Genomic DNA, 20,092 nt, shown 5'->3' on the forward strand with positions numbered 1-20,092 from the left:
TGGACTGGCTTCATCCCAGGAGCTGAGTTGGTCTGGGGAGGAGTGGTGTCGGGACAAGATGACCAGCTCTGTCCCCATCTTAGCCCTGGTAAATCCCAGGTCCTGCTAATCCTCTCAGCCCGAGGTGGTTGCAGAGATGATCGGGATGTGATCTGTATGGAACTGTGTTGGATGCTGTTGGTGCTGATGGTGGTGGTGCTGGAATGGCCAGTGAAGCATGGGGCTCCCAGAGCATCATGGGAGAATGCATGTCTGTAGATCAGGGGGTCAAGGAGGAGGTGAGGAGTATGACAATATGGACATGAAGAGGGGGATGGTCTGGAAGTAGGGTGAGAAAGGAGCCATAAAGGATGGTACCTTTTAGCTCTGAAACTGGCAGATGGGTGTCCCTAGTGAGGAGTGGGTGCTGGATGAGTCCTGAGACACTAACCACTAGACTGTTCCTTGTTCTTACCTTACTTTGGTCCCTCTGAGGTTCCTTCCTACACTGTAGCATTCTCCAGTTGGGAGGGGCAGCCCTCAATCCTGTAGGGACTGGGCTTGGGGTCAATACCTGTTAAGTTCTTGGCCAATGACAAGACTGGAATCTGTGCCACCAGCGAGGGGCTGATGCCATGGGGATGGGGCTTTCTCTTCAGCTCTCTGGCTGAATAGCAGAAGGCAAGTGTTGGTGAGGGAGTGGTCTCTAGGTCTCTAGACGGGTCACAGTGTCACCTGGATGAGTGATGCCATCCAGTCTGAGCAGGGAAAGTGAGGCTGGACGGGGGTTGGCTCAGTAGGTGCTGGGATCTTCATCATGGTAGAAGACTGATTGTGACAGAGGTGGAAATGGTGCCCGGAGTCTACTGTTCCAGCCCTCTGTTTATAGTTATGAACTTCCGCAGCTGCTGCTGGGCTGTCATGTAACTTGGAGATGGCCAATGGACAGACTGGGTAGAGTGCTTGCTGAGCACACACCTGAGGACCTGAGTTCGATCCCAGATTTGGGAGGCAAAGACAGGAGGATCTCAGGAACTCACTGGTTGACCAGTTTAGTAAACTGGTTAGCTCTAGGTTCAAAGAGATCTTACTCTTCTGCAAATGTAAGATAGAGCTGGGAGGTGGCTAAGTGAATAAGATCACTTACTGCACACACAGGAAGGGCTGAGTTCTAACCTCCAGGCACCACACAAAAATCTGGACCTGGTTGCACACATTATTGTAAGCCCTGGTAGGGAGATCTCTGGGACTTGGTGGATGCTGACTTGGCTCTAGGTCCAGTGAGAGTCCCTGTCTTAATGGAACAAATCAGAGAGTGAGAAGTAGGGAGCCTGACATTTTTCTCTGTCCTTTGCATTCTTGCACAGTGTACCCCCAAATGCGTGCATGAGCACACATATACTATGCATGTGCACACACCAACGAGAAAGGAAATAGCTGGGTGACTTTAGGAAGGGAGGTGTGCCCTGTGCTTCTTTCCCTGCCTTCTAGCTGCAGGAATGCAGGTGTGATGGGTGGTACCTGAGCAGCTCTTTTGGCCTGTGAGGAGGCAGCGGAATGGCTGTTGAGGATGTCCCTGGAAGAAAACCATCTTGGCTCTGAATCCTGACCTCACAAAGCCACCTGGCAGCCTGGACGGTCAGCTCCGGACCTCTTTTTACAGCTGTGAGAGAAATAAGTCCTGTCTTATTTTAAGCTGCTGTTTTCATCTTTCCCGTTGACGCACACAGCTGAACTGGGACACTGCTGCTGGTGGAAAAGGGTGGGAGGCAGTTTGTGGAATCTGGACTGGAGCAGGTCAGGGATGATGAGATGGAGGAGCAGGTGTGGTACTGATGCAGGGGGACAGCGCCTTGTGGGGAGGAACTGGTACAGAAACCTTAGTACTGCAGCACAGACCTTGACAGCTCCCTGGAGCTTGAATGATGAGGAATGTTGGAGCCTGTCTTAGCCACTGTTTTGCTCTAAAGGGAGCACCATGAACAGAAGCTGGTGCAGAGGCATGGAAGGGGGATGCTTCCTGGCTTGCTCAGATTGCTTTCTTATAGAATGCAGGACCACAAGCTCAGGGATGGTACCGCCCACAATGGGCTGGGCCTTCCCCATCAATACTAAGTAAGAAAATGCCCTACAGGCTTGCCTACAGCCTGATCCTATGGAGGATTTTTTTTTTTCAATTGAGACTTCCTCCTCTCAGATAACTTTAGCTTGTGTCAAGTCAACATAAAACTATCCACTACAGAGGCACAAACCTAGACTCCAGGGTGCAGAGGAGAGGGGAAGCTGAAGGGGTACAATCTGGTTTGGTCTCCAACAAGGGCATTGCTAAGGTGGACAAGGAGGGAAGTCACAGCTGAGAAGGGACATTGGGGCCAGGAAACCCAAACGCAGGTGTCTCGAAGCCCCTGTGAAAATGGGGTCTTTGGGTGGAGCTGGCCGCATGAGCAGATGAGCTGTGAGCTGGGTCTGTGAAAGTGGAAGATGCAGGGAAGCTTGTTCAGTGGAGCCCCAGGAGGATAAAGGGCCCAGGAGCAGCACCTGTGGGGACCAGGGTGTGGATGCTGGGAGGAAAGATAGCCTACTAAGGGGACTTGTCCAAACACAGAAGTCCCCAGAAAGAAATGTAGGCTGACTAGGAGGCTACTGTTAGGCCTCTGACATCTGAGAACCTTCTAGATTCTTCCTCATGATACCCTGGGGGAAATACTGGTGTCTCCAGGACAACAGGCCAGGACCCTAAGGGGACTCCACTTCTGCTAGGATGGTCTGTGAATACTGGAGTCCTGCCGGTGGCAATGAACTTGAAAGTTCCAAAGCCTGAACATGATGGCCAGCTGATGCCAGCAGGAGTACCGCAGCTGGAGGAGCTGGGGGGGGGGGGGGCTTCCTTGAAGCCTGAAGTCCCGGCGACTCCTGTGGACTTTCAGGTTAAGCTTCCAAGCCTGGACTGTGTGACAAGTGTTCCGGAAGCCCTGGGGAGAGAGGGGTGATGTGGCCAGATTAGGGCTGAAGAAAGATCATCATGGCTGCCTGTTCTGGCTACTGAAAAGGAAACCAAGGCTGGCCAGGAAGCTCCTGTGGCCCCAGGGATGGGAAGAGAGCCGGCACATTCCCCTGCACCTGGATGGTGCCTAGGGCTTTGGACCCCGCCAGGTCTAGTGCTCTGGGCAGCTGCACAGATGAGGGTGGAGGTGAGGTTTGTGCCTCACTTGCCTTACAGACCAAAACTCCCAGCAAGGAAGAGAGGGTTGGGAGATGAAGGGGGGGGGGAGGAGAAAGAAGAGGCCTGGACAGCACCAGCTAGGCTAGTCAGTGTCACCACCACAGACCCAGCTACGATGACACTGGGTCATTCGAAACTGGGTCTGTGGTTTCTGATTTTTGCCCAGGGATAATTATTTCTTTCGACTTTATATGTGCTTTGAGTTTTCTTAAATGAGTCTATTTATCTGGAGGGAGGAGCTAAGCCCAAGGTTTGCAAGCAGAGCACGGCACCCTTCCTCTCCTGTCTCCACTAGGATAGTCGGTCATCATGGCTTCCTAAGAAGCTTCCAGGAGTGGCCTATGCTTAGGAAACCTGGCTGCCAGTTTCCCTGTCACTGTGGTTATGTTTCTCTCTTCTGCGCAGAAGAACTTCCAGAGGAGTAGGGAAGTGGGGTGAGAGAATCACCAGCCATTTTCTGTGGCTGTAACTCAGTCATGACAGAGAACTGAAGTTTGTTGGGCTTACAGCTGTGGACACTCAAGAGTGTGACAATGGCGGTGGGTAAGGCCTTCCTGCTGCACCGTGGCAAACGGCAGGCACCCCATGTCCAGACAGAGCAGCGTGCCGGCTCTTGTCACTCTTCCTCCACAGCAAGTCACTCCCGCCATGACCCCTCCCCATGACCTCCGAAATGTCTATCTCCACAGACCATCGATGTACGAATTTGGGGGTTGAATTTACAAGTATTTGGAGTGCACTCATATCCCACCATGGAGAACTGGCTTTTACTTCACACCTTCACGTGGGCCCTGGATGCATTCCTGTATATCAGTCCCTTCTACCCGCCCAGGCAGAAACCGATGAAATGCTATTACAGTTTGGATATGAGCTACCCCCAGAAAGCTCTTATGCAGAAAGCCTGGCATGCTGATGTTGCCATTAGGAAGGCATGGGATCATGAAGATGCAATCTGGATGTGCTACTAGGAGATCCCAAAGCAACTACAACACTGGCAAGTCTCACTCAAGCATGGATGATCGCATCCACATAGCTGCTAGGAGTCCCTTCTTCCGCTAACCTTGTACACTTTATAGCATGTAGCACCCATGAATCCAGTTATAAATCGCTGGTTGGTGGGTGGGAGGGGGAGGCTGGACCTCACATGAGGGTCTGATGACACTCTTTTCCCCTTCTGTGATGGGGGAGGGTGAAGGTCAGCAGCTCTAATCTTGAGGATATCTCATGGTACTCACGGCTTTTTTTTTTTTTTTTTTTTAATAAGAAGCAGCATCAGCTTACTGTATTCCCCCAAGCAGGGCATTAAAACCAGGATGAAGGGAGAAAGAAATGGGACGAGTGGGGGAAAGGCAATGAACTCTTCCCATCTGTGGTCCCATGATACTAGTCATTCATTTAAGGAGAAATGCAAGACTGTCCAATGTTAGAAATGAAGCTATGAACTGAATCCCTTCCCCATCTCACCAAGAAAGAAGGAGAACCTGTGACTTTGAAAAGAAGGTTGTAGAAGGCCCAATCAGCGACCCATCAATTTGTCAAGCCCCCCCCAAACCAGGCACCCCTGAATGCTAGCCCGTATAAAGGGCATCTCAGAAGGCTGAGGTAGGTGGGGTCAATGGGAGATAGGCACGTAGCAGGAGCTAGCACGGGAATCAGCCGGGGTGCCAAGAGGGATGTGTTTGTGGGCGGTTTGGGTGTTAGGGTGTGTGTGTGTGTGTGTGTGTGTGTGTGTGTGTGTGTGTGCGCGCGCGTGCGCGCGCACAAGAGAGAGAGAGAGAGAGAGAGAGAGAGAGAGAGAGAGAGAGAGAGAGAGAGAGGGCAGAAGATGATGAGCCTTGGGTAGTATGTGTGAGATTCAGTGGGGGCCGGTGTGAGCAAAGAAGGGCCTACCCCCTCAGGTTCTGTGCAGAGCTAGGTCCCTGTGCCACAGCTACCGTGTATGTGTGTGTGTGTGTTGCCGCCACACGCGGTGGCTGCCCCTAGGCGTAGGAGGAGATCTTATCAGCGCTAGGTGTGTGTGGAGTTTCAGGCTACCTCATCACCCCCCCATTTCTCCACCTCCCATTGGGCCTTGCCCCTCATCCTCTGTACAGGAAGTGGGCTCGCCCTGGGTTTCAGTCTGTTGTTGGCCTAGCTGCTGTCTGCTACCTAAGCTGCGGAGCAGGAGATGGCCGTGGACCCACTCTCCGGTAGGCCTGCAGGGAGCATACCACCTCAACTCCATGTTGCAGCCAGGTAATGTCTCTGTGTTGTCCTCTGGGAGCTCAGGGTACCCCACCACCTCTTGGTGGTCTTCCCTGGGGACATGAGGTTGGGGAGACACTCATCTCTGACTCAGTTCCCCCCATAGTTTCTGTCTGAGTTTTGATGTTCAACCTTGTCTTAGGATCCCCTGGGGATGGAGTAACTTGGCTGTTCTGGTTTCTCCTTAAGAATAAGCACTTTCCAATGTCAGTGGCTCCTTTCCAGCCTATACTGTGGGGGGTTGTGAGCCCCTTTGCTGTGAGGGATTACCCTGTGCTCCACGTGGTGATGTCTTAGCCCAGAGGGGTAGAGGATGAGCTAGACTCTGAGACGACAGAGTGTGGGGGACAGGTAGGATCCACCGCTGCTTCCTGTGGAGTGGGTCTCATACTGAGTACTCGTTAGGCAGCTAGGGAGGGAGAGAGGGAAGGAGAATCTTCCCTAGGACCTGGCTGTGAGCCGGCTCTGTTGATCAACATTATCTGAGGGCCTTAGGCTGGAGGCCAGAGGTAAGGCTCTAGCTTAGATATGCCTCTTAGTTTACTGAGTGGCTAGAGAAGCCAAGAGTGTCTCCAGACACTGGGACCTATCTCCGATGCTGCCTGAGGTAGGAACTTTCCACCGTTAGCTGTGTTTGTAGCACATAGGGGCCAAGGTGGGTAGCTGAGGAGGGCAGAGCTATCTTTGAAGGTTACCCTTCTTCCACAGAAAAAAGGTAAGCAGTGTGTGTACGTGTGTGTGTCTTTGGGGAGGTGGGCAGAGAAAGGACATCTGAGGTCAAAGGTCAGCAGGTCAGATATACAGTCTCCTGCTTCCCATCCTCCCTCAGCCGAGACCCTGGATCCCACAGACCTGTAGAGCCTCAGACTACCCCAGGCTGAGACTTGTTCCTTCCGTCCTGGGAAACAGCCTGATTTGGGGCCATGTAGAGAAAGAGCCATCATAGGACCTTCTCTTGTGCTGTGAGACCATGCTGTGACATGTGTGGGTTAGTCCGGGACAGGGATCATGACTGTCAGTCACCACTGACCCTGCTCTGTCACCGTCATCACTGTGACCCAGTTAGAACAGCCAGGGCCTGCCGAGGCCTTAGTGGTGACATATGAGTCAGGGGTGGGAGCGTCTGGTAGCTGTGAAGGGCATGCGTGGGTGAGCTTCAGGGGGAGAGTGCCTGAGACTCAGGTCTTGAGCTGTGCTTGCTCTGCCCGAGGCTGGCCTCATGCTGTGGAGTTTTGAGTGGCTTCCTCAGTCTCCCGGGGACTCCATTTCCTTCTTGTCGAAGAAGGGGGCCAGTACCACAACAGCATGGAGATACCCCGCCCCTATCCAGACGTTTCTAGAAACTGCTTCCATATTTTCTTCTGTCTTACACTGTCCATGATGGGTGGATATATTCCTGTGACTGATCAGCCAGCTTTGGGCTGGGGAGCGGGCATGAAAGCTTTATCCTAGGCCTGCTGTGCTTTGAACTGATTCTTGTGGTCTGGCCCCGACCTGCCTATGCTTTTGCCTCTTTCATCCCACTTCCTCTTGCCCAGGGTTATGTCCCAGGTGTCTTATAGCTTGAGGCTGTTCAGATGTCTGGGCCAAACCTGGGTGACTCCCTCATCAAAGCTTATAGGACTTCAGCTCATGGGAGGACGCCTTGCTTAGGTTCTTCAGGGACCTGGAAGGGCTTCCTTCTGACCCAACTACCTGCAGGGAGCTGATCCTCCGGGACAGGGAGGTCCCAAGTAGAACCCCAGCTCTGAAGACTTGACCCAGGGAGCCTCGGTCTTCACATCTGTGTAGCAAGGACACAGAATATCTGCTGAGCTGCCAGGCAGAAGAGAGTAGCTGAACGCCCGAAGGCCTTGGCACACGGCCTGGGCAGAGCTCACTGAACATCCCTGGCAAGCACTATCACCAGGCTGTCCAGCATTACTCGCTGCCCTGCAGATCCCTGAACACATGTGGTTCCTTCAGGGCACGACATTTATTGAGCACCTCCTGTGCAACAAGCTCACCATTTGGAGTGGGCATTCTGCCTTGCCAGTCTGGCAGCTGTAGTACCAGAGGGCTGGACAGCAACCCAAGGCAGGACATCCTTCCTTTACGGGGGAACCCGGTGAGCGCCGCAGAACTAGGAGGAAGGGGAATTTGAAAGGGACATTAAAGGGTATCAGAAGCCTTGGGGACACTGGAGAAAGGACAACCCCAGAAAGGCTCTCTGATGACCAGGCCAGAGAGAGTCCCCAGCTTGTGTAGCCTGCCAGAACAGCCTAGGGCAGGGCTAAGCCTTGCTTTGCAGGCTCCTCTTGGTGGCCCTGTGGCGTCTCCTCCTCTGAGCCCACCCTTCAGCTTTTATCCCATTGCATTAGTTCACGCCATGAAAGGTGAGGGCAGAGCATACAGGGTACCCCCGGAGCCCCATGGCTGGCCAGCAGCTGTCTGATATGTGAGAAGTACTACGTTGGTAACCAGAGGCCCAGGGATGAATAAAATCCAAAATGTGCCTTGTCCTCGCGGATTGTCTGCAACTCCTGTGCATGGGTGTGCATGTATGTGAGCGTGTGTGTGTGCACGTGTAAGCACGAAAACGGATGGGTAAACATGGCATTCCCCTTGTTTTCCACTGCAGTTTCTACGGTTTTAGTTACCTCCATCAACCGTGGTTGGAAAATATTAAACAGAAAATTCCGGAACGAAGCAATTCATTCATTTTTGAATTGAATAGTTGAATACTGTTCTAAGTCTTATGCGAAAGCCTTGAGCTTTCCTTCTCTCTCCAGCACGGGGCCTGAGCGATTCCTTTGCCCAGAATATCCATGATGTAGATTCTTTTCCATCCATTTGTCCCCTAGGGGGCTTGATTGTCCAATCCCCTGTGCAGAGCTCTCGGTCACCCCACCTCACCTGGTTACACCGGGTGGGCACCTGCTGGAGGGCACGTTGAGTCGGAGAGACCTCTTTCACACCGTGCTCAGGAGAGCCTGCTGACGTCCCTAGGAATCTTCTTGTACCGCTCACGCTGCCACCTATTTCTCATGGTGGCTCTGCAATGCATAGGACAAACATAGTGTGCGTAAGGGTCGGTTTGGTTCAGGATCCTTGGAGGTCCCCTCGAGGGGACAGATTTACTTACTACTGTCCACAAGCAAACAGACAATGCTGATGCAAAATGGAGCGATTACTGATTAGGATGGGAAGGAAGGGAGTGAGCTCCTGTGGTCAGAGGGCCTGGGGCTGGACTGCTCTGGCTCTGGCTGGGTGGAGAGCCAAGCGGGGTGTGGGTCCTGCCTTGTTCTCATTTGAATCTCTGGTCTCCTCCACTTAGGGCTTGTGTCCTCAGCTCCGCAGCTTGGATGTGATGGCTGCCACAGCTCTGTCCTGGTGTCTGTCCCTCTACATCCTCCTCTTGCCCTTGCCTGCCCCTTGGGTGTCTGCAGCAGTGAACGGTAAGGTCGCAGCATTTTGATGTCTTTGCTTTCCCTGGTGGGAGGCAGCATCCCAGACTCCTCCTTCAGAGAGGAGAGCCGATGAGAGCAGGAGGCAGGGGAGCAAGGATGAGGTGATGGGACCAGAGGGCAGGTGTCCACAGTCCGGTGGCCTGAATAGGCTTCTCCTAGGCACAAGGAGAGGCTGCCGATTGTCCCTGTTTAGCCATTCATTGGCTGCTGGTCCTTCTATCTCGGGAGCTCACTTTCCTTTCTTTGAAATGTGTCTGAATTGGGGGGGGGGGGGAGACAGGTGGCTCAGTTGGGTAAGGTGCCTGTCCTGCAAGCGTGAGAACTTGAGTCCACATTTACAACACTAACATAAAAACTATTCAGGAATGGGCTGGCAAGGTATCCCAGTGGGCAGCGCTTATCTCACAGACCTGATGATCTGAGTTCAGTCTCCCAGATCCCAGGGTGGAAGGAAACAGTCAATTCTCAAAAGCTGTCTTCTGGCCTCTACACACATGCCGTGGCATCCGTGCCATGTGCACCTACGCACAGGTGCACACACACATTCTAAGGGGAAAAAAAAAGCAAGGCATGGCAGTAAACACTTGCAATCCCGGTGATGAGGTGGAGACAGGAGGATTCCCGGGGCTTGATCCCCAGCCAGTCTAGCTGAATTGTCAAGCCAGGGTTTCAGTGAAAGACCCTCTCAAAGACCCAAGGAGGATGGTGCCTGGGGTTCCCTGGTTTCCACATGCATGTGCACAGCGCATGCAAGCACACACAGACACAACATGACACGAGCTAGAACCCTTTTCCTGCTTTTCTGAGTCACCTACCTCCCGGGGCAGGCACAGGGTGCTGGGAGCAAGGTAGTAGATGTGCCCAGAGGCCATGTGTGCCCTGCAGCCCGCCACTCACACCTCCTTTGCACACAGACTGTCCCCATCTTAAGTGCTTCTACGACTCAAGAGCCAATGTCTCCTGCACGTGGAGCCCGGAAGAGACCTTTCGGGTCACACACTGCCAACTCCAAGCCAAGTCGGACATACGGTGAGTGTGACCTGTCACAGGGCAGAACCTCAGGGCTGTGCGAGCTCTAAGCTGTAGAATCCTGAGCCTGAGATTCACAGTAGTTAGCATCAGGCTCAGCCACTTGGTTGTCTGGGCTCAGGCAAGTGGGTGGGATCCAGGCTCTCCTTGAAAACTGGAGAGGTCCTGGGCCAGGTTGTTTGGGGACAATCAGTGAGAGCCTTTGATGCCACGCCATGTCAGAGGCAAACAGGGTGGGCACTTGGTGCTTCCTAAGTTGTTTGAGTAATCTGGTATTTTGGGAGAGCCCTCAGGCAATTGTGGGACCAGGGACCATTGCCTGGGGGTGGTGTTGTCCTGTAGGGACGGGGATATCTGGCAAGCCACAGGCTTCTTTAGGCTGAATTTAACTGCTTAGAACTTGGGGAACTCTTGAAATGGGGGTGAGGCCTGAGCTGATTTGTGTTCTTTGGTCACCCTGGCTGCTGGGAGGCAATGATGGGTGTTGGGGTGGTGAAGACAGGGGAAGAACTGGGGGGGGGGGCAGCTGGCTCCTTGCCCACTGTACTGCTGTCCCTAGGTCCTAGTACAGCAGCTGAGGGTGGTACTGGGAAAAGGGTCTCTGGGTAGCTCTTTAGTCCTGCCTTGCTTTCTAAGGTGTCTTTTCTGTTTTGCAAGGTCCTGGAACACAACCTGTAATCTATTTCCTGTGACACAGGCGTCCTGGGCCTGCAACCTGATCCTTGGACGCCCAGATGTAAGTAGCATGGGCTGTGTGAGTGTGTGTGCGTGAGTGTGTGCACGTGAGTGTGTGTGTGTGTGTGAGTGTGTGTGTGTGTATGGTCAAGTCCTTTCAGCTGTAAGTAGCATGGGCATTTTTGTGTTTGTGTGGGTGTGTGTGTGTGTGGGTGTGGGTGTGGTCGAGTCCTTTCAGCTGTAAGTAGCATGGGCATTTTTGTGTTTGTGTGTGTGTGTGTGTGGGTGTGGGTGTGGTCGAGTCCTTTCAGCTGTAAGTAGCATGGGCATTTTTGTGTTTGTGTGTGTGTGTGTGGGTGTGGGTGTGGGTGTGGTCGAGTCCTTTCAGCTGTGGGCTGAGTTCTCAGAGTGGTCCTGGGCTTCTGCAAGCATCAGTCTGGTGATGGAGAGCAGGTTACATGCACTGAGAAGGAAGGATAGAAGGTGGGGTATTGGGCCTGCAACCTTGTTGCCCCCACACAGATGCTTGGTCCTCCACTCCCTACTGTGGGTCAGGCCTCCCTTCTGTGTCCTGCTAATGATGACCATCATACCAGACTCTGGCTGAGGCCTCAGCATCTTGGCTCTTGCTAAAGTTGGTCATCTCGGCCATGCCGCTGCCTCAGAACAGCTCTCTGACTCCATGCAACTTCAGTGCCTCAGTTTCCCCTCTCATAAAATAGAAAAGAAAATGGAAGCGCCCTCAAAGGGTCATTCTGGTTCAGAGCAGATATGGAGAGTCAGAAATAGATCCCCACAATTTTGTCTTCTTACCAAGGAAGCATCTAAGACCGAGAGATGTGGTGTCTGCTGAAGGTCACCCAGCCACAGTCAACTGAGCTGGGATTGACCCCAGTTCTGTGGGCTCCTGCTGACTTTTCCACATCTCCCATCTCTTGTTGGGCCGGGTCTAGACCAGGTGGATGGAACTTAAAATTTTCCTCAGATCCTTTGAAGAAAGGGGCAAGGCAGGGGCAAGATAAGGGTAAGGGTCTACCCCGAGGAGCCCAGGCTGTGCTGCCCAGGCTGTGACAAGTTTCACACATTCTCAGAGGAAGGGGAGGGGAGGATGGTGTATATCACAGCTGGTGAATCTCCAGCTATGCCAGCATGGGGGCTTTGCAGGGACCTACAATCCAGCCTGGCCCTACCTGTGTGACCTTTGGCAAGTCCCTAACCCTCTCTGTGTTTCAGAGTGCTGGGCTAACTGATGGGAATAGTGATAGTGTAAGTCTGTCTCAGAGGGTAGTGAGAGGTAATTTATGCAAAGAAGAGGGGACAGAAGTCCCCAGCAGCCTGGTACTGGCGATACCTTCAGGACAACCACAGCAAAAATAACCGAGCCATGCTATTATTATGTGGGTGAACTGGAACTGGTAGCAGCTGTGGGAGACGCAGGCAGAGCCCTCAGTGAAGGGGTTGGGAGCAGTTCCTGGTTGGTTGGTCAGGGTACTCTGATGGCCAAGTTCAAAGTTTGGGTAGGATGGAGGAGTTAGGCCTCAAGGTTTGGACTGCAAACCACGACCCAGTCCCAGAGCATAGGTCGTACCGTGTCCTACCTCTGGGCCTTCTCCTGCGCCCTCCTGTCTACACGGGTGTCTGTGGCACGGGGGGCCACGTCACTCATTTTCTGTGCTCTGGTCATTCTGGGAAGCTGTGACTGTAATGGCCTCATGCGAACCCCACTTCCTGCTGTTAAGCTGAGTGGTCTGAGCATCCCTTACCTCAGGCTTCTAGAGTAGCATGGGAGGGACCACTGAGCTCATCAGCAAGATGTGAGCTGAGCAGTAGCTGCCTGGGACACACTCAGTACCTAACCGTTTCCTTCCGGAAGAGTCAGGGGTTAAGGCTATCCCATAGGTCCAGTTCTGCCTTCTCTGGGGATGACCTTTTGGCAGTGGAGCTATTTGCATACCTCTTGTGATGGGGAACTTCCTCTCAACCCTGGTGGCCTACTTTTGTTTATATCAGGGATTAGTGGATGAACATGCTCGCCATGCCAAACCCGGCGGCTGCCTGTGGTTGTAAATAAAGCGTTACTGGAATGTGGTCCCGATAGCAATTCATTTGCTGTCTCTGTAGTTCTTCTGAGACCATAGCAGAGTTGAGTTGTGACAGAGGCCATGTGGCCTGTGCAACCTGGCTGGCTGTAGACAATATTTGCTGTCCCCTGCCTTAGAAGGCTAGTAGAGGTGAGGTGTATCCTTGCCTAGACATTTTCATGGCCCCTTCTTCTCAATGGCTTCTGGCAGTCACACCTCTCCCGGTCCTCCCTTGTAGTCCCAGTGTCTGAACGCTGTGGATATCCTCAACGTAAATGTGATGTGTTGGGAAAGAGACAACTGGCGCAGGGTGAAGACCTGCAGCTTCCGTCCCTTTCACAAGCGTGAGTACAGAGTCCGGGTTTGTGGGTCCCATCTCTCCTGGTAATCATCAGCCTCTGAGCCCTCCTCAAACCTGCCCTCTCGCCTACCTGGAAAGCTCCCCATCCCAACCCTCTCCTCTTCACCCTACCCCACCTGGAAGATCCCCATTCACCCTTCAGCCCCCACCTAGTTGTGAGTCTGTCTCCCTTGCTGGTCCGGGAACTCCCTGAGGGCTGACCCTGCAGCTCCTCTCTGAGCACTCGACTCCAGACCCGAGCTTGCTTGAAGAAGGCTTGTTGAATGACTGAGTGACCTTGGAGGCCGCCTCTAGAGAAAAGAAGGGGTACAGGGGCGATCCATGCGGAATCCAAATTGCAGCCTTGTCTTGACTCAGTCCAGCTGGCAGAGGTCATTGAACATGTTGGGCCTTAGTTTTGTTCTCTATAAAGTGGGAGAATTGAGGTCCTCATGATAGGAAGGAATGTGAGCTAGGATGCATAAACTGCTCAGCACCTCGGCGTGGGAAAAGACTTGCATTTTGTGGGTAGACAGAATCTCAGAGTTACAGATTTAGAGCAGTTTGGTTCAGGAAAAAGGAAGTAAATATCACACTTAAAATCCACACAGGCTGGGCGTGTGGCTAGAACACTTGCCAAGCTTGTGCCAACACACTCTCACTAATATTAATAGACAAATATATTGAATAAATGAATAAATGTATACATATAGTGTAACTGAGAAATAAATCAGGCATGTTTATGATTTATATTTGTATTTAATAAGTATACCTGTGGAATACACAGATATAAATTTATATTAAATGCTATGCAATTAAGTTATATATTTATAATTACTTACATTTATGTTTTATACTATATAAATGTATTCATATGAACACAAATGCATCAATAATATAGATACTTGGATAAAATAAAGTACATGATCTGATTCCTGTACAGATCTCAGATCAGTATTCAAGCAGGGCAAGGCTGCTTGCCAATCACTCAACAGCTGGTTAGTCATCCTGGAAAGTGCCTCAGGAACCAAAGGTTCATCAGACATCCCAGACCCTGACTCAGGCAACCCCGGAGCGGGTAGGCACAAAAGGAGGAAGATCCCAGATAGACTCATTCTGTCAGGTGTAGGCGGACTAACAAGAGGAGGGTTGCAAAACTGAGGAGAAGCAGGTGCAGAGAAAGAGCAGGTGCAGAGGAGGAGGAGAAGCAGGTGCAGAGGAAGAGCAGGGGCAGGAAAGAGCAGGTGCAGAGGTGGATGAGAAGCAGGTGCATAAGAAGAACAGGTGCAGAGGAGGATGAGAAGCAGGTGTAGAGGAAGAGCAGGGGCAGGAAAGAGCAGGTGCAGAGGTGGATGAGAAGCAGGTGCATAAGAAGAACAGGTGCAGAGGAGGATGAGAAGCAGGTGTAGAGGAAGAGCAGGTGCAGAGGTGGATGAGAAGCAGGTACAGAGGAAGAGCAGGTGCAGGGAAGAGCAGGTGCAGAGGTGGATGAGAAGCAGGTGCAGAAGAGGAAAAGCAGGTGCAGAGGAAGAGTCAGGGCAGTTGCTGAGGAAGAGTCGGCGCTGGGGATGTTGTATGGTGCAAACTGGGCTAATGTTCTTGGCATCTTACTGATTGGTCCATGATATCTGTTCCCTCCTCTGTCTGCAGTTCGCCTGCGGGCCCCTCATTCACTCCAAGTCCTGCACATTGAAACCCAGAGATGCAACATAAGCTGGGAGGTCTCCCAGGTCTCTCACTACCTTTATAGTGATTTGGAATTTGAGGCCCGCAAACGTTCCCTGGACCACAGCTGGAAGGTGAGGACATAGCCATTCTCCTGCCTCTGGTGCATGCCCTTGTCCATTTCTACATGCTGGAGTGTGGCTCTTTCACCCTGGTCCTCCTATATTGCTTGGCACTGCCTGCTCCTCCCATACTCTTAGAGCCTGAGGATGCATCTGGATCCACATCTGTGTAGACCCCAGGGCAAGGCAACCTGTGAGGCTCCGCAGCTATTTTCCACATCCCAAATCCAGCACATTCTCTGGCTTCAGGGGGCCAAAGAACAGTGGACTGAGACTCATTACCCACACACTCATTCCCATACTTACCTGGGGACCCCTGGATTCAGGGTCAAAGCAGCTGGGAGAACAGGGAGCTTTTGGGAGGGCCAGAGAGAGGTTGCTTGCTTAGCCTCTTGACCTGGTTGTGGGAGATGAGACCAGTGGAGACCTTGCTGAGTGGGTACCCATCTCTGCTTAGGATGCACCCCTGCTAAGCCTCAAGCAGCGACAACAGTGGATCTGCTTGGAGACACTTACCCCTGGCACCTCATATGAGCTCCAGGTGCGGGTCAGGGCCAATCGAGATGTCCAGGGGACCTGGAGCCCCTGGAGCCAGCCCCTGGCTTTCCGGACAAGGCCAGCAGGTACAGTGGGGAGCGTGGAGGGAGCTGGGAAAGGGCCAGGGTGCCCTGGGAGCTGCAGAGGTGGGGGCTGGGCCTCCCATAGACTCACCAGAGACAGGGCTACACACTGGTGGGGGACCCATGAGGGCCCATCCTTCAACATGTCACTTGCTGCATTCAAGAGATACAGAAGCTCTAGGTGTGATTCTCCACAGTAGCCTCAGTGGCTGAGGTGAGAGCCAGGCAGTACATCCATGGGCTCTGCTGGGAATGCCACCAGGCCATGGCTTTTAAGTGCAGTCTACCTTTCTGGACAGGTGGACTTAAGCAGGACTGAGGACCAAGTCCCCAGTAAAAGCAAACCTGGCTAGATACTGTCAGGGTGCAACATTGGGGGGTGTGGATCTGGGATTCAGGTAACCTCCTGAGGGGCCACCTCTCACCTCCCATTTCTTACAACCTGGACAGATCCCGGGAATCTACCCCTAATGTGGCCCAGACAACTTCTCCTGGGCCTTGGTTGTCTTTTTGGCTTCATGGTCTGTGTCTACGTTTTGTTCAAGTGCCAGTACCTAGGCCCATGGTAAGGAAGTTCCTTGTCCAGTATTCCCTTCCCAGCTCGTCTCTATGTCTCTGTGCCACACATCTTTCCAGGCTGGGCTGGGCTGAATCCTGCTTCCTCACACCTGGCCTCTCTGTCCGCTCCCCTAATAGCTAACTTGTCCCTGCGCCCCATCCCCAAAGGTGGAAGCTGGTAGGGGAAGGGGCGGTAGAACAGCAGCAGGGAGAACCCCTTGGCCCTCCCTAAAGTCACAGGGGCCTCTGAGCATCTTTCCCATTGCTCTTGGTCCCCTGCTATGCATTCCAATCATGCCACACTCTTGCCTAACTGTCCTTAGAGATCCCCCCACCTAACCAATAATATATCCGGATTGCCCAGGGCCTCCACTAGAAACTGTGCCAATCAAAAAGTGGCTCCCCTTGTCCCAGTTAGATACGCTTGTGTTCTGGGCATCTTAGCGAGTAGAACATGAGGGAGAGTTCAGCTTCCACTCACTGTCTCCCTAAGGCCAGCTGCTGTTATACAATGTGTGGTGGGCACCACCATCCATGGGAGTGCTCACTAGGAAGCCTCACTCCTGCCTCCCTCTCCAGCCTGTGTGATCCCTCCCACTCAAGGGCCATCTTTTGGCTAGTACTCAGTTCCGGGTCCACAGAGTGAGCCACCTTGTTACACATTTGGTTCAGGTCTGTCTTGCCAGTGTGCCAGCTCCTAGGGAGTAGAGGCCTTCTCTGCTGCCCACGCTTGTGTCCCCAGTACCCGGTGCAGTGCTCTCCCGTCAACACTGTTGAATAAATGACTGGATGCGGGAGGGGCCGTCCCCTACTCTCAGGGCTGGGGAGCTGGTGGTAGGACACCATGCCACCCCCTCCTTGTCCTCACCCTTCCCCCTTCTCCTCTTCCCTGGCCTTGCCCTTCACCCCTCCTCTTTCCTGGCCAGGCTGAAGACTGTTCTCAAGTGCCACGTCCCAGACCCCTCTGAGTTCTTCTCCCAGCTGAGCTCCCAGCACGGAGGAGACCTTCAGGTAGGAGCCTGGGGGGCAGGGGTGGGGGTGTTGATAGGCAGCCTAAGGATAGGCTGCAGGGCAGAGATGTGATCAGGTGACAATGGCTTTGCCTTCAGCAAGAGGACACAGAGTGCTGAAGTGAGCAGTCTCTTTCATGGGCACAGCTCTGCCCCTGCTCTGGCATGGGTGCCTTCTAAGCTACGCAGCCTTGACTTGAACTCTGGCTCTGCCATGCCTGTCTGTGTACAGTTGGGCAAGTTATAGATTCTCCCAGTGTCTCAGTTTCCTCACTTGTACAATTGGGGGAAAAACTAAGCTTAATGAGTGTACAGCCCGGTGGATGTTGCCAGGCACAGTGTGGGTGCTGGAGAGCTGCAGGGGCTCCCCTTGGCTTCTGTCCCTGTGGGCAGAGCGATCCCTGGCAGGCCCAGTGATGTCACGGTGACACAAGTCCTCAGATCACCTGGAATCACAAAAAAAAGTGTGGCCCCTACAGTAGCAACCTCACTCCTAGTCTATCTACTTCAGGCTAGAAGCTTTGAGAAGCAAGGGGTGGATACAGGGTGAGGGGAATCTACTGTTACCCCCTCCAGCTTGACTGGTGTTCCCATGATTGGGAAGCTTGTGGGGGGCAAAGGGGCTTGAGGATAATGGGAGGGAGGTCTAGGCTGGGCTCTAGTCCTGCTGGCCTGGTCTTGTGTGCCTCATTAGGGATGAGCAGGGTCCTTCTAGAATCTCTGAGAGACTCCCAGAACTAAGGATGTCTTTTTATCGTACTCTTGGTGTGTGTGTGTGTGTGTGTGTGTGTGCACGTGCACATGCATGAGTGCATGTGTGTGTGTGTGCGCATGCACATGCGTGAGTACAGGTATGTGTGTGCATGTGTGAGTACGTGCACGTACATGCATACCTAGTACTATGGCTGTGTTCATCTAGCATGTGGCCTAGGCTGATGCTTCTAGGTCAGAGGTGGGGTGGAGGCTGGATGCCTCTGGAGGATGGAAAGCAGGAGGAAGGGAAAAAGAAGGAAGAGTTGAGTTCAGTGGTGGAGTAGGAGGTAGAGCAACCCACTCACTCTCCTCCCTTTCTCTGGCAGAAATGGCTCTCCTCGCCCTTCCCCTCATCCTCCTTCAGCCCCAGTGGCCCTGCACCTGAGATCTCTCCACTGGAGGTGCTGGACGGAGACAGCAAAGCCATGCAGCTGTTCCTGCTACAGCAGGACACAGCCTCCTCACCCTCGCCCAGCGGCCACTCGCAGGCCAGCTGCTTCACCAACCAAGGCTACTTCTTCTTCCATCTGCCCAATGCCTTGGAGATTGAATCCTGCCAGGTGTACTTCACCTATGACCCCTGCGTGGAAGAGGACATGGAGGACGATGGGCCAGGGCTGCCCCAGGGATCTCCCCTCCCATCTGTGCTTCCTCTGGCTGGGGATGAGGACGACTACTGTGACTTCCCACCCAGGGATGACCTGTTGCTCTTCTCCCCCAGCCGGAGCTCCCCCAACACTGCCTTTGGGGGAGCAGCAGCTCTTGAAGAAAAGCCTCCCCTCTCCATGCAGGAGGGATGTACCCCGCTACCATCCCCTGATCTGATGGGTTTGCAGTGCCCTCTGGAGCTGGTGGCGCAGGGAGGTGACGGGGAGGGGCTGCCTGCTCATAGCTCAGGGGAGCAAGCCGGTGTCCCCGAAGGTAGCCCTTGTGGGCAAGGTCAGGACAGGGCCCTGGCCTCTGTCTTGCCTCTGAACACTGATGCCTATCTGTCTCTTCAAGAACTACAGGCCCAAGATCCAGCCTACCTGGTATAGCCAGCTGACCAGGATTTGGGATCCAGCTGCCTAGGTCAGATAAGGCTTAGGGGGGACCAGTTGAGAACTGTCCCTGGTCATCCACACCCCAACACTTAGTCATCCACGTCTGAGCTCTACTTGCTGCTCTATGGTCCAGCCAGGATCTGAGGTGGGGAGGGCTGGTCAGCTCTGCCTCCCTGTGTAGTCATGAGGTCACTAGCTTCCTGGACCTGCCTTACTCCTTCTTGCTTACAGGGCAGCCAGGACCTGCTTCCCCCCAATACAAATGTGCCCATGTTCTTCTCCTATCCTTGAGCTTGCTGTGGCTTTGTCCCTTTCAGCGCTGCTGTGGGACAGCTGTCCTCAGGGTGTGATGTCTTAGTCAGAGCAGCTGTGTCCACCCAAACTAAGAGCTCCTGATAAGATCGGACACAGCCTGTTGACCTCACAGAAGGAGGGGGTGGGAAGGATCATCTGACTGTCACCGGAGATCACAGCCACTCTCCTGCACCCCCATTCCCAGCTATGGGTAATTCTGCCCCTGGTGCCTGTGTTTTTTGGAAGATGCTGGCATTTGCAAGGGGGAAGGTTTGATGTAACTATGGGAACATCATCACCTATTCTGGGTCTGGATTTTCTGTGATACAGCTGTTTTGGAATCACCTATCCTCCTGTAAGTAAGCCTAGAAGACTCAGTGGTTCACCAAGCTGGCCTTGAGTGGATTTGTGCCTTCGACACCATCTCTGGGAGAAGTACATATTTGCTCACGTATCTCCCTCCCTGCAAAAAGCTTACACAACATGCATTGTGTGTCAGCACGATCCTTTGTGGAAACCTCACGAGGATCCCATGGGGTCTCCTGGAGTCCCCCTTTGACTCCTATTCAGGCATTATTTGTTGTGCCTCACTTAGGTGGCAAACATCCCTCATCTTCACCTGTAAGTCCATGCTGCTAAGGGCGGTGCTGCTTCCTGAACGCGTTCAAATTTCCCCAGTTCGTACTAGAAGGAGATGATGCAGACAGCTCCTGACCCATCTTCCTTCTCCGGAGCTATTGCCTGACTTCCCAATGATAGGCTCAGTGTGGACACAATTACCAACACAGCAGTGGCTTCTGGATCTTTCCATGCCCACCTCACCAGTTTGCGAGGGAGCCTACTGGACTGCGAGCCCCAGGTTCCAGCGGTCCAGGCAAGGATGGCACGCCTGGATGTACCATCTCACCCTCAGAGGAGAGCATTGTTCTCTACAGGCAGCTCCTCCAGCACAGAGCCTCAGTGTCTGTCACTGTCCCAGGGTTGATGGCACCATGGTGATCAGATCC

At 53.2% G+C, this 20,092-nt stretch overlaps 1 protein-coding gene across 1 annotated transcript; it reads left to right on the forward strand.

Moving 5' to 3' along the window:
- The first annotated feature begins 5,299 nt into the window (after nucleotides 1-5,299).
- Il2rb (interleukin 2 receptor subunit beta) lies at nucleotides 5,300-18,785 on the forward strand. The gene is made up of 10 exons (XM_050165779.1): nucleotides 5,300-5,437; nucleotides 8,763-8,883; nucleotides 9,810-9,924; nucleotides 10,582-10,660; nucleotides 12,919-13,024; nucleotides 14,671-14,819; nucleotides 15,265-15,430; nucleotides 15,878-15,992; nucleotides 16,912-16,996; nucleotides 18,075-18,785. Exons 2-10 carry the CDS (start codon nucleotides 8,796-8,798, stop codon nucleotides 18,783-18,785), a joined length of 1,614 nt encoding a protein of 537 aa, XP_050021736.1. The 5' UTR covers nucleotides 5,300-5,437; nucleotides 8,763-8,795.
- The last annotated feature ends 1,307 nt before the right edge of the window (nucleotides 18,786-20,092 follow it).

This window comes from Alexandromys fortis, unplaced genomic scaffold (genome assembly GCF_014885135.2).
Source record: "Alexandromys fortis isolate MF-2015 unplaced genomic scaffold, M_Fortis_MF-2015_v1.1 scaffold_157, whole genome shotgun sequence".
NCBI classification, from domain to species: Eukaryota; Metazoa; Chordata; class Mammalia; order Rodentia; family Cricetidae; genus Alexandromys; species Alexandromys fortis.

Bases quoted from the DNA above. Each gene is read 5' to 3' on its own strand.
- Il2rb (XM_050165779.1), top strand. From the start codon at position 8,796: ATGGCTGCCACAGCTCTGTCCTGGTGTCTGTCCCTCTACATCCTCCTC. The intron at 8,884-9,809 runs GTAAGGTCGCAG...CTTTGCACACAG, and splicing joins GGTGTCTGCAGCAGTGAACG to ACTGTCCCCATCTTAAGTGC. The intron at 13,025-14,670 runs GTGAGTACAGAG...CTCTGTCTGCAG, and splicing joins CTTCCGTCCCTTTCACAAGC to TTCGCCTGCGGGCCCCTCAT.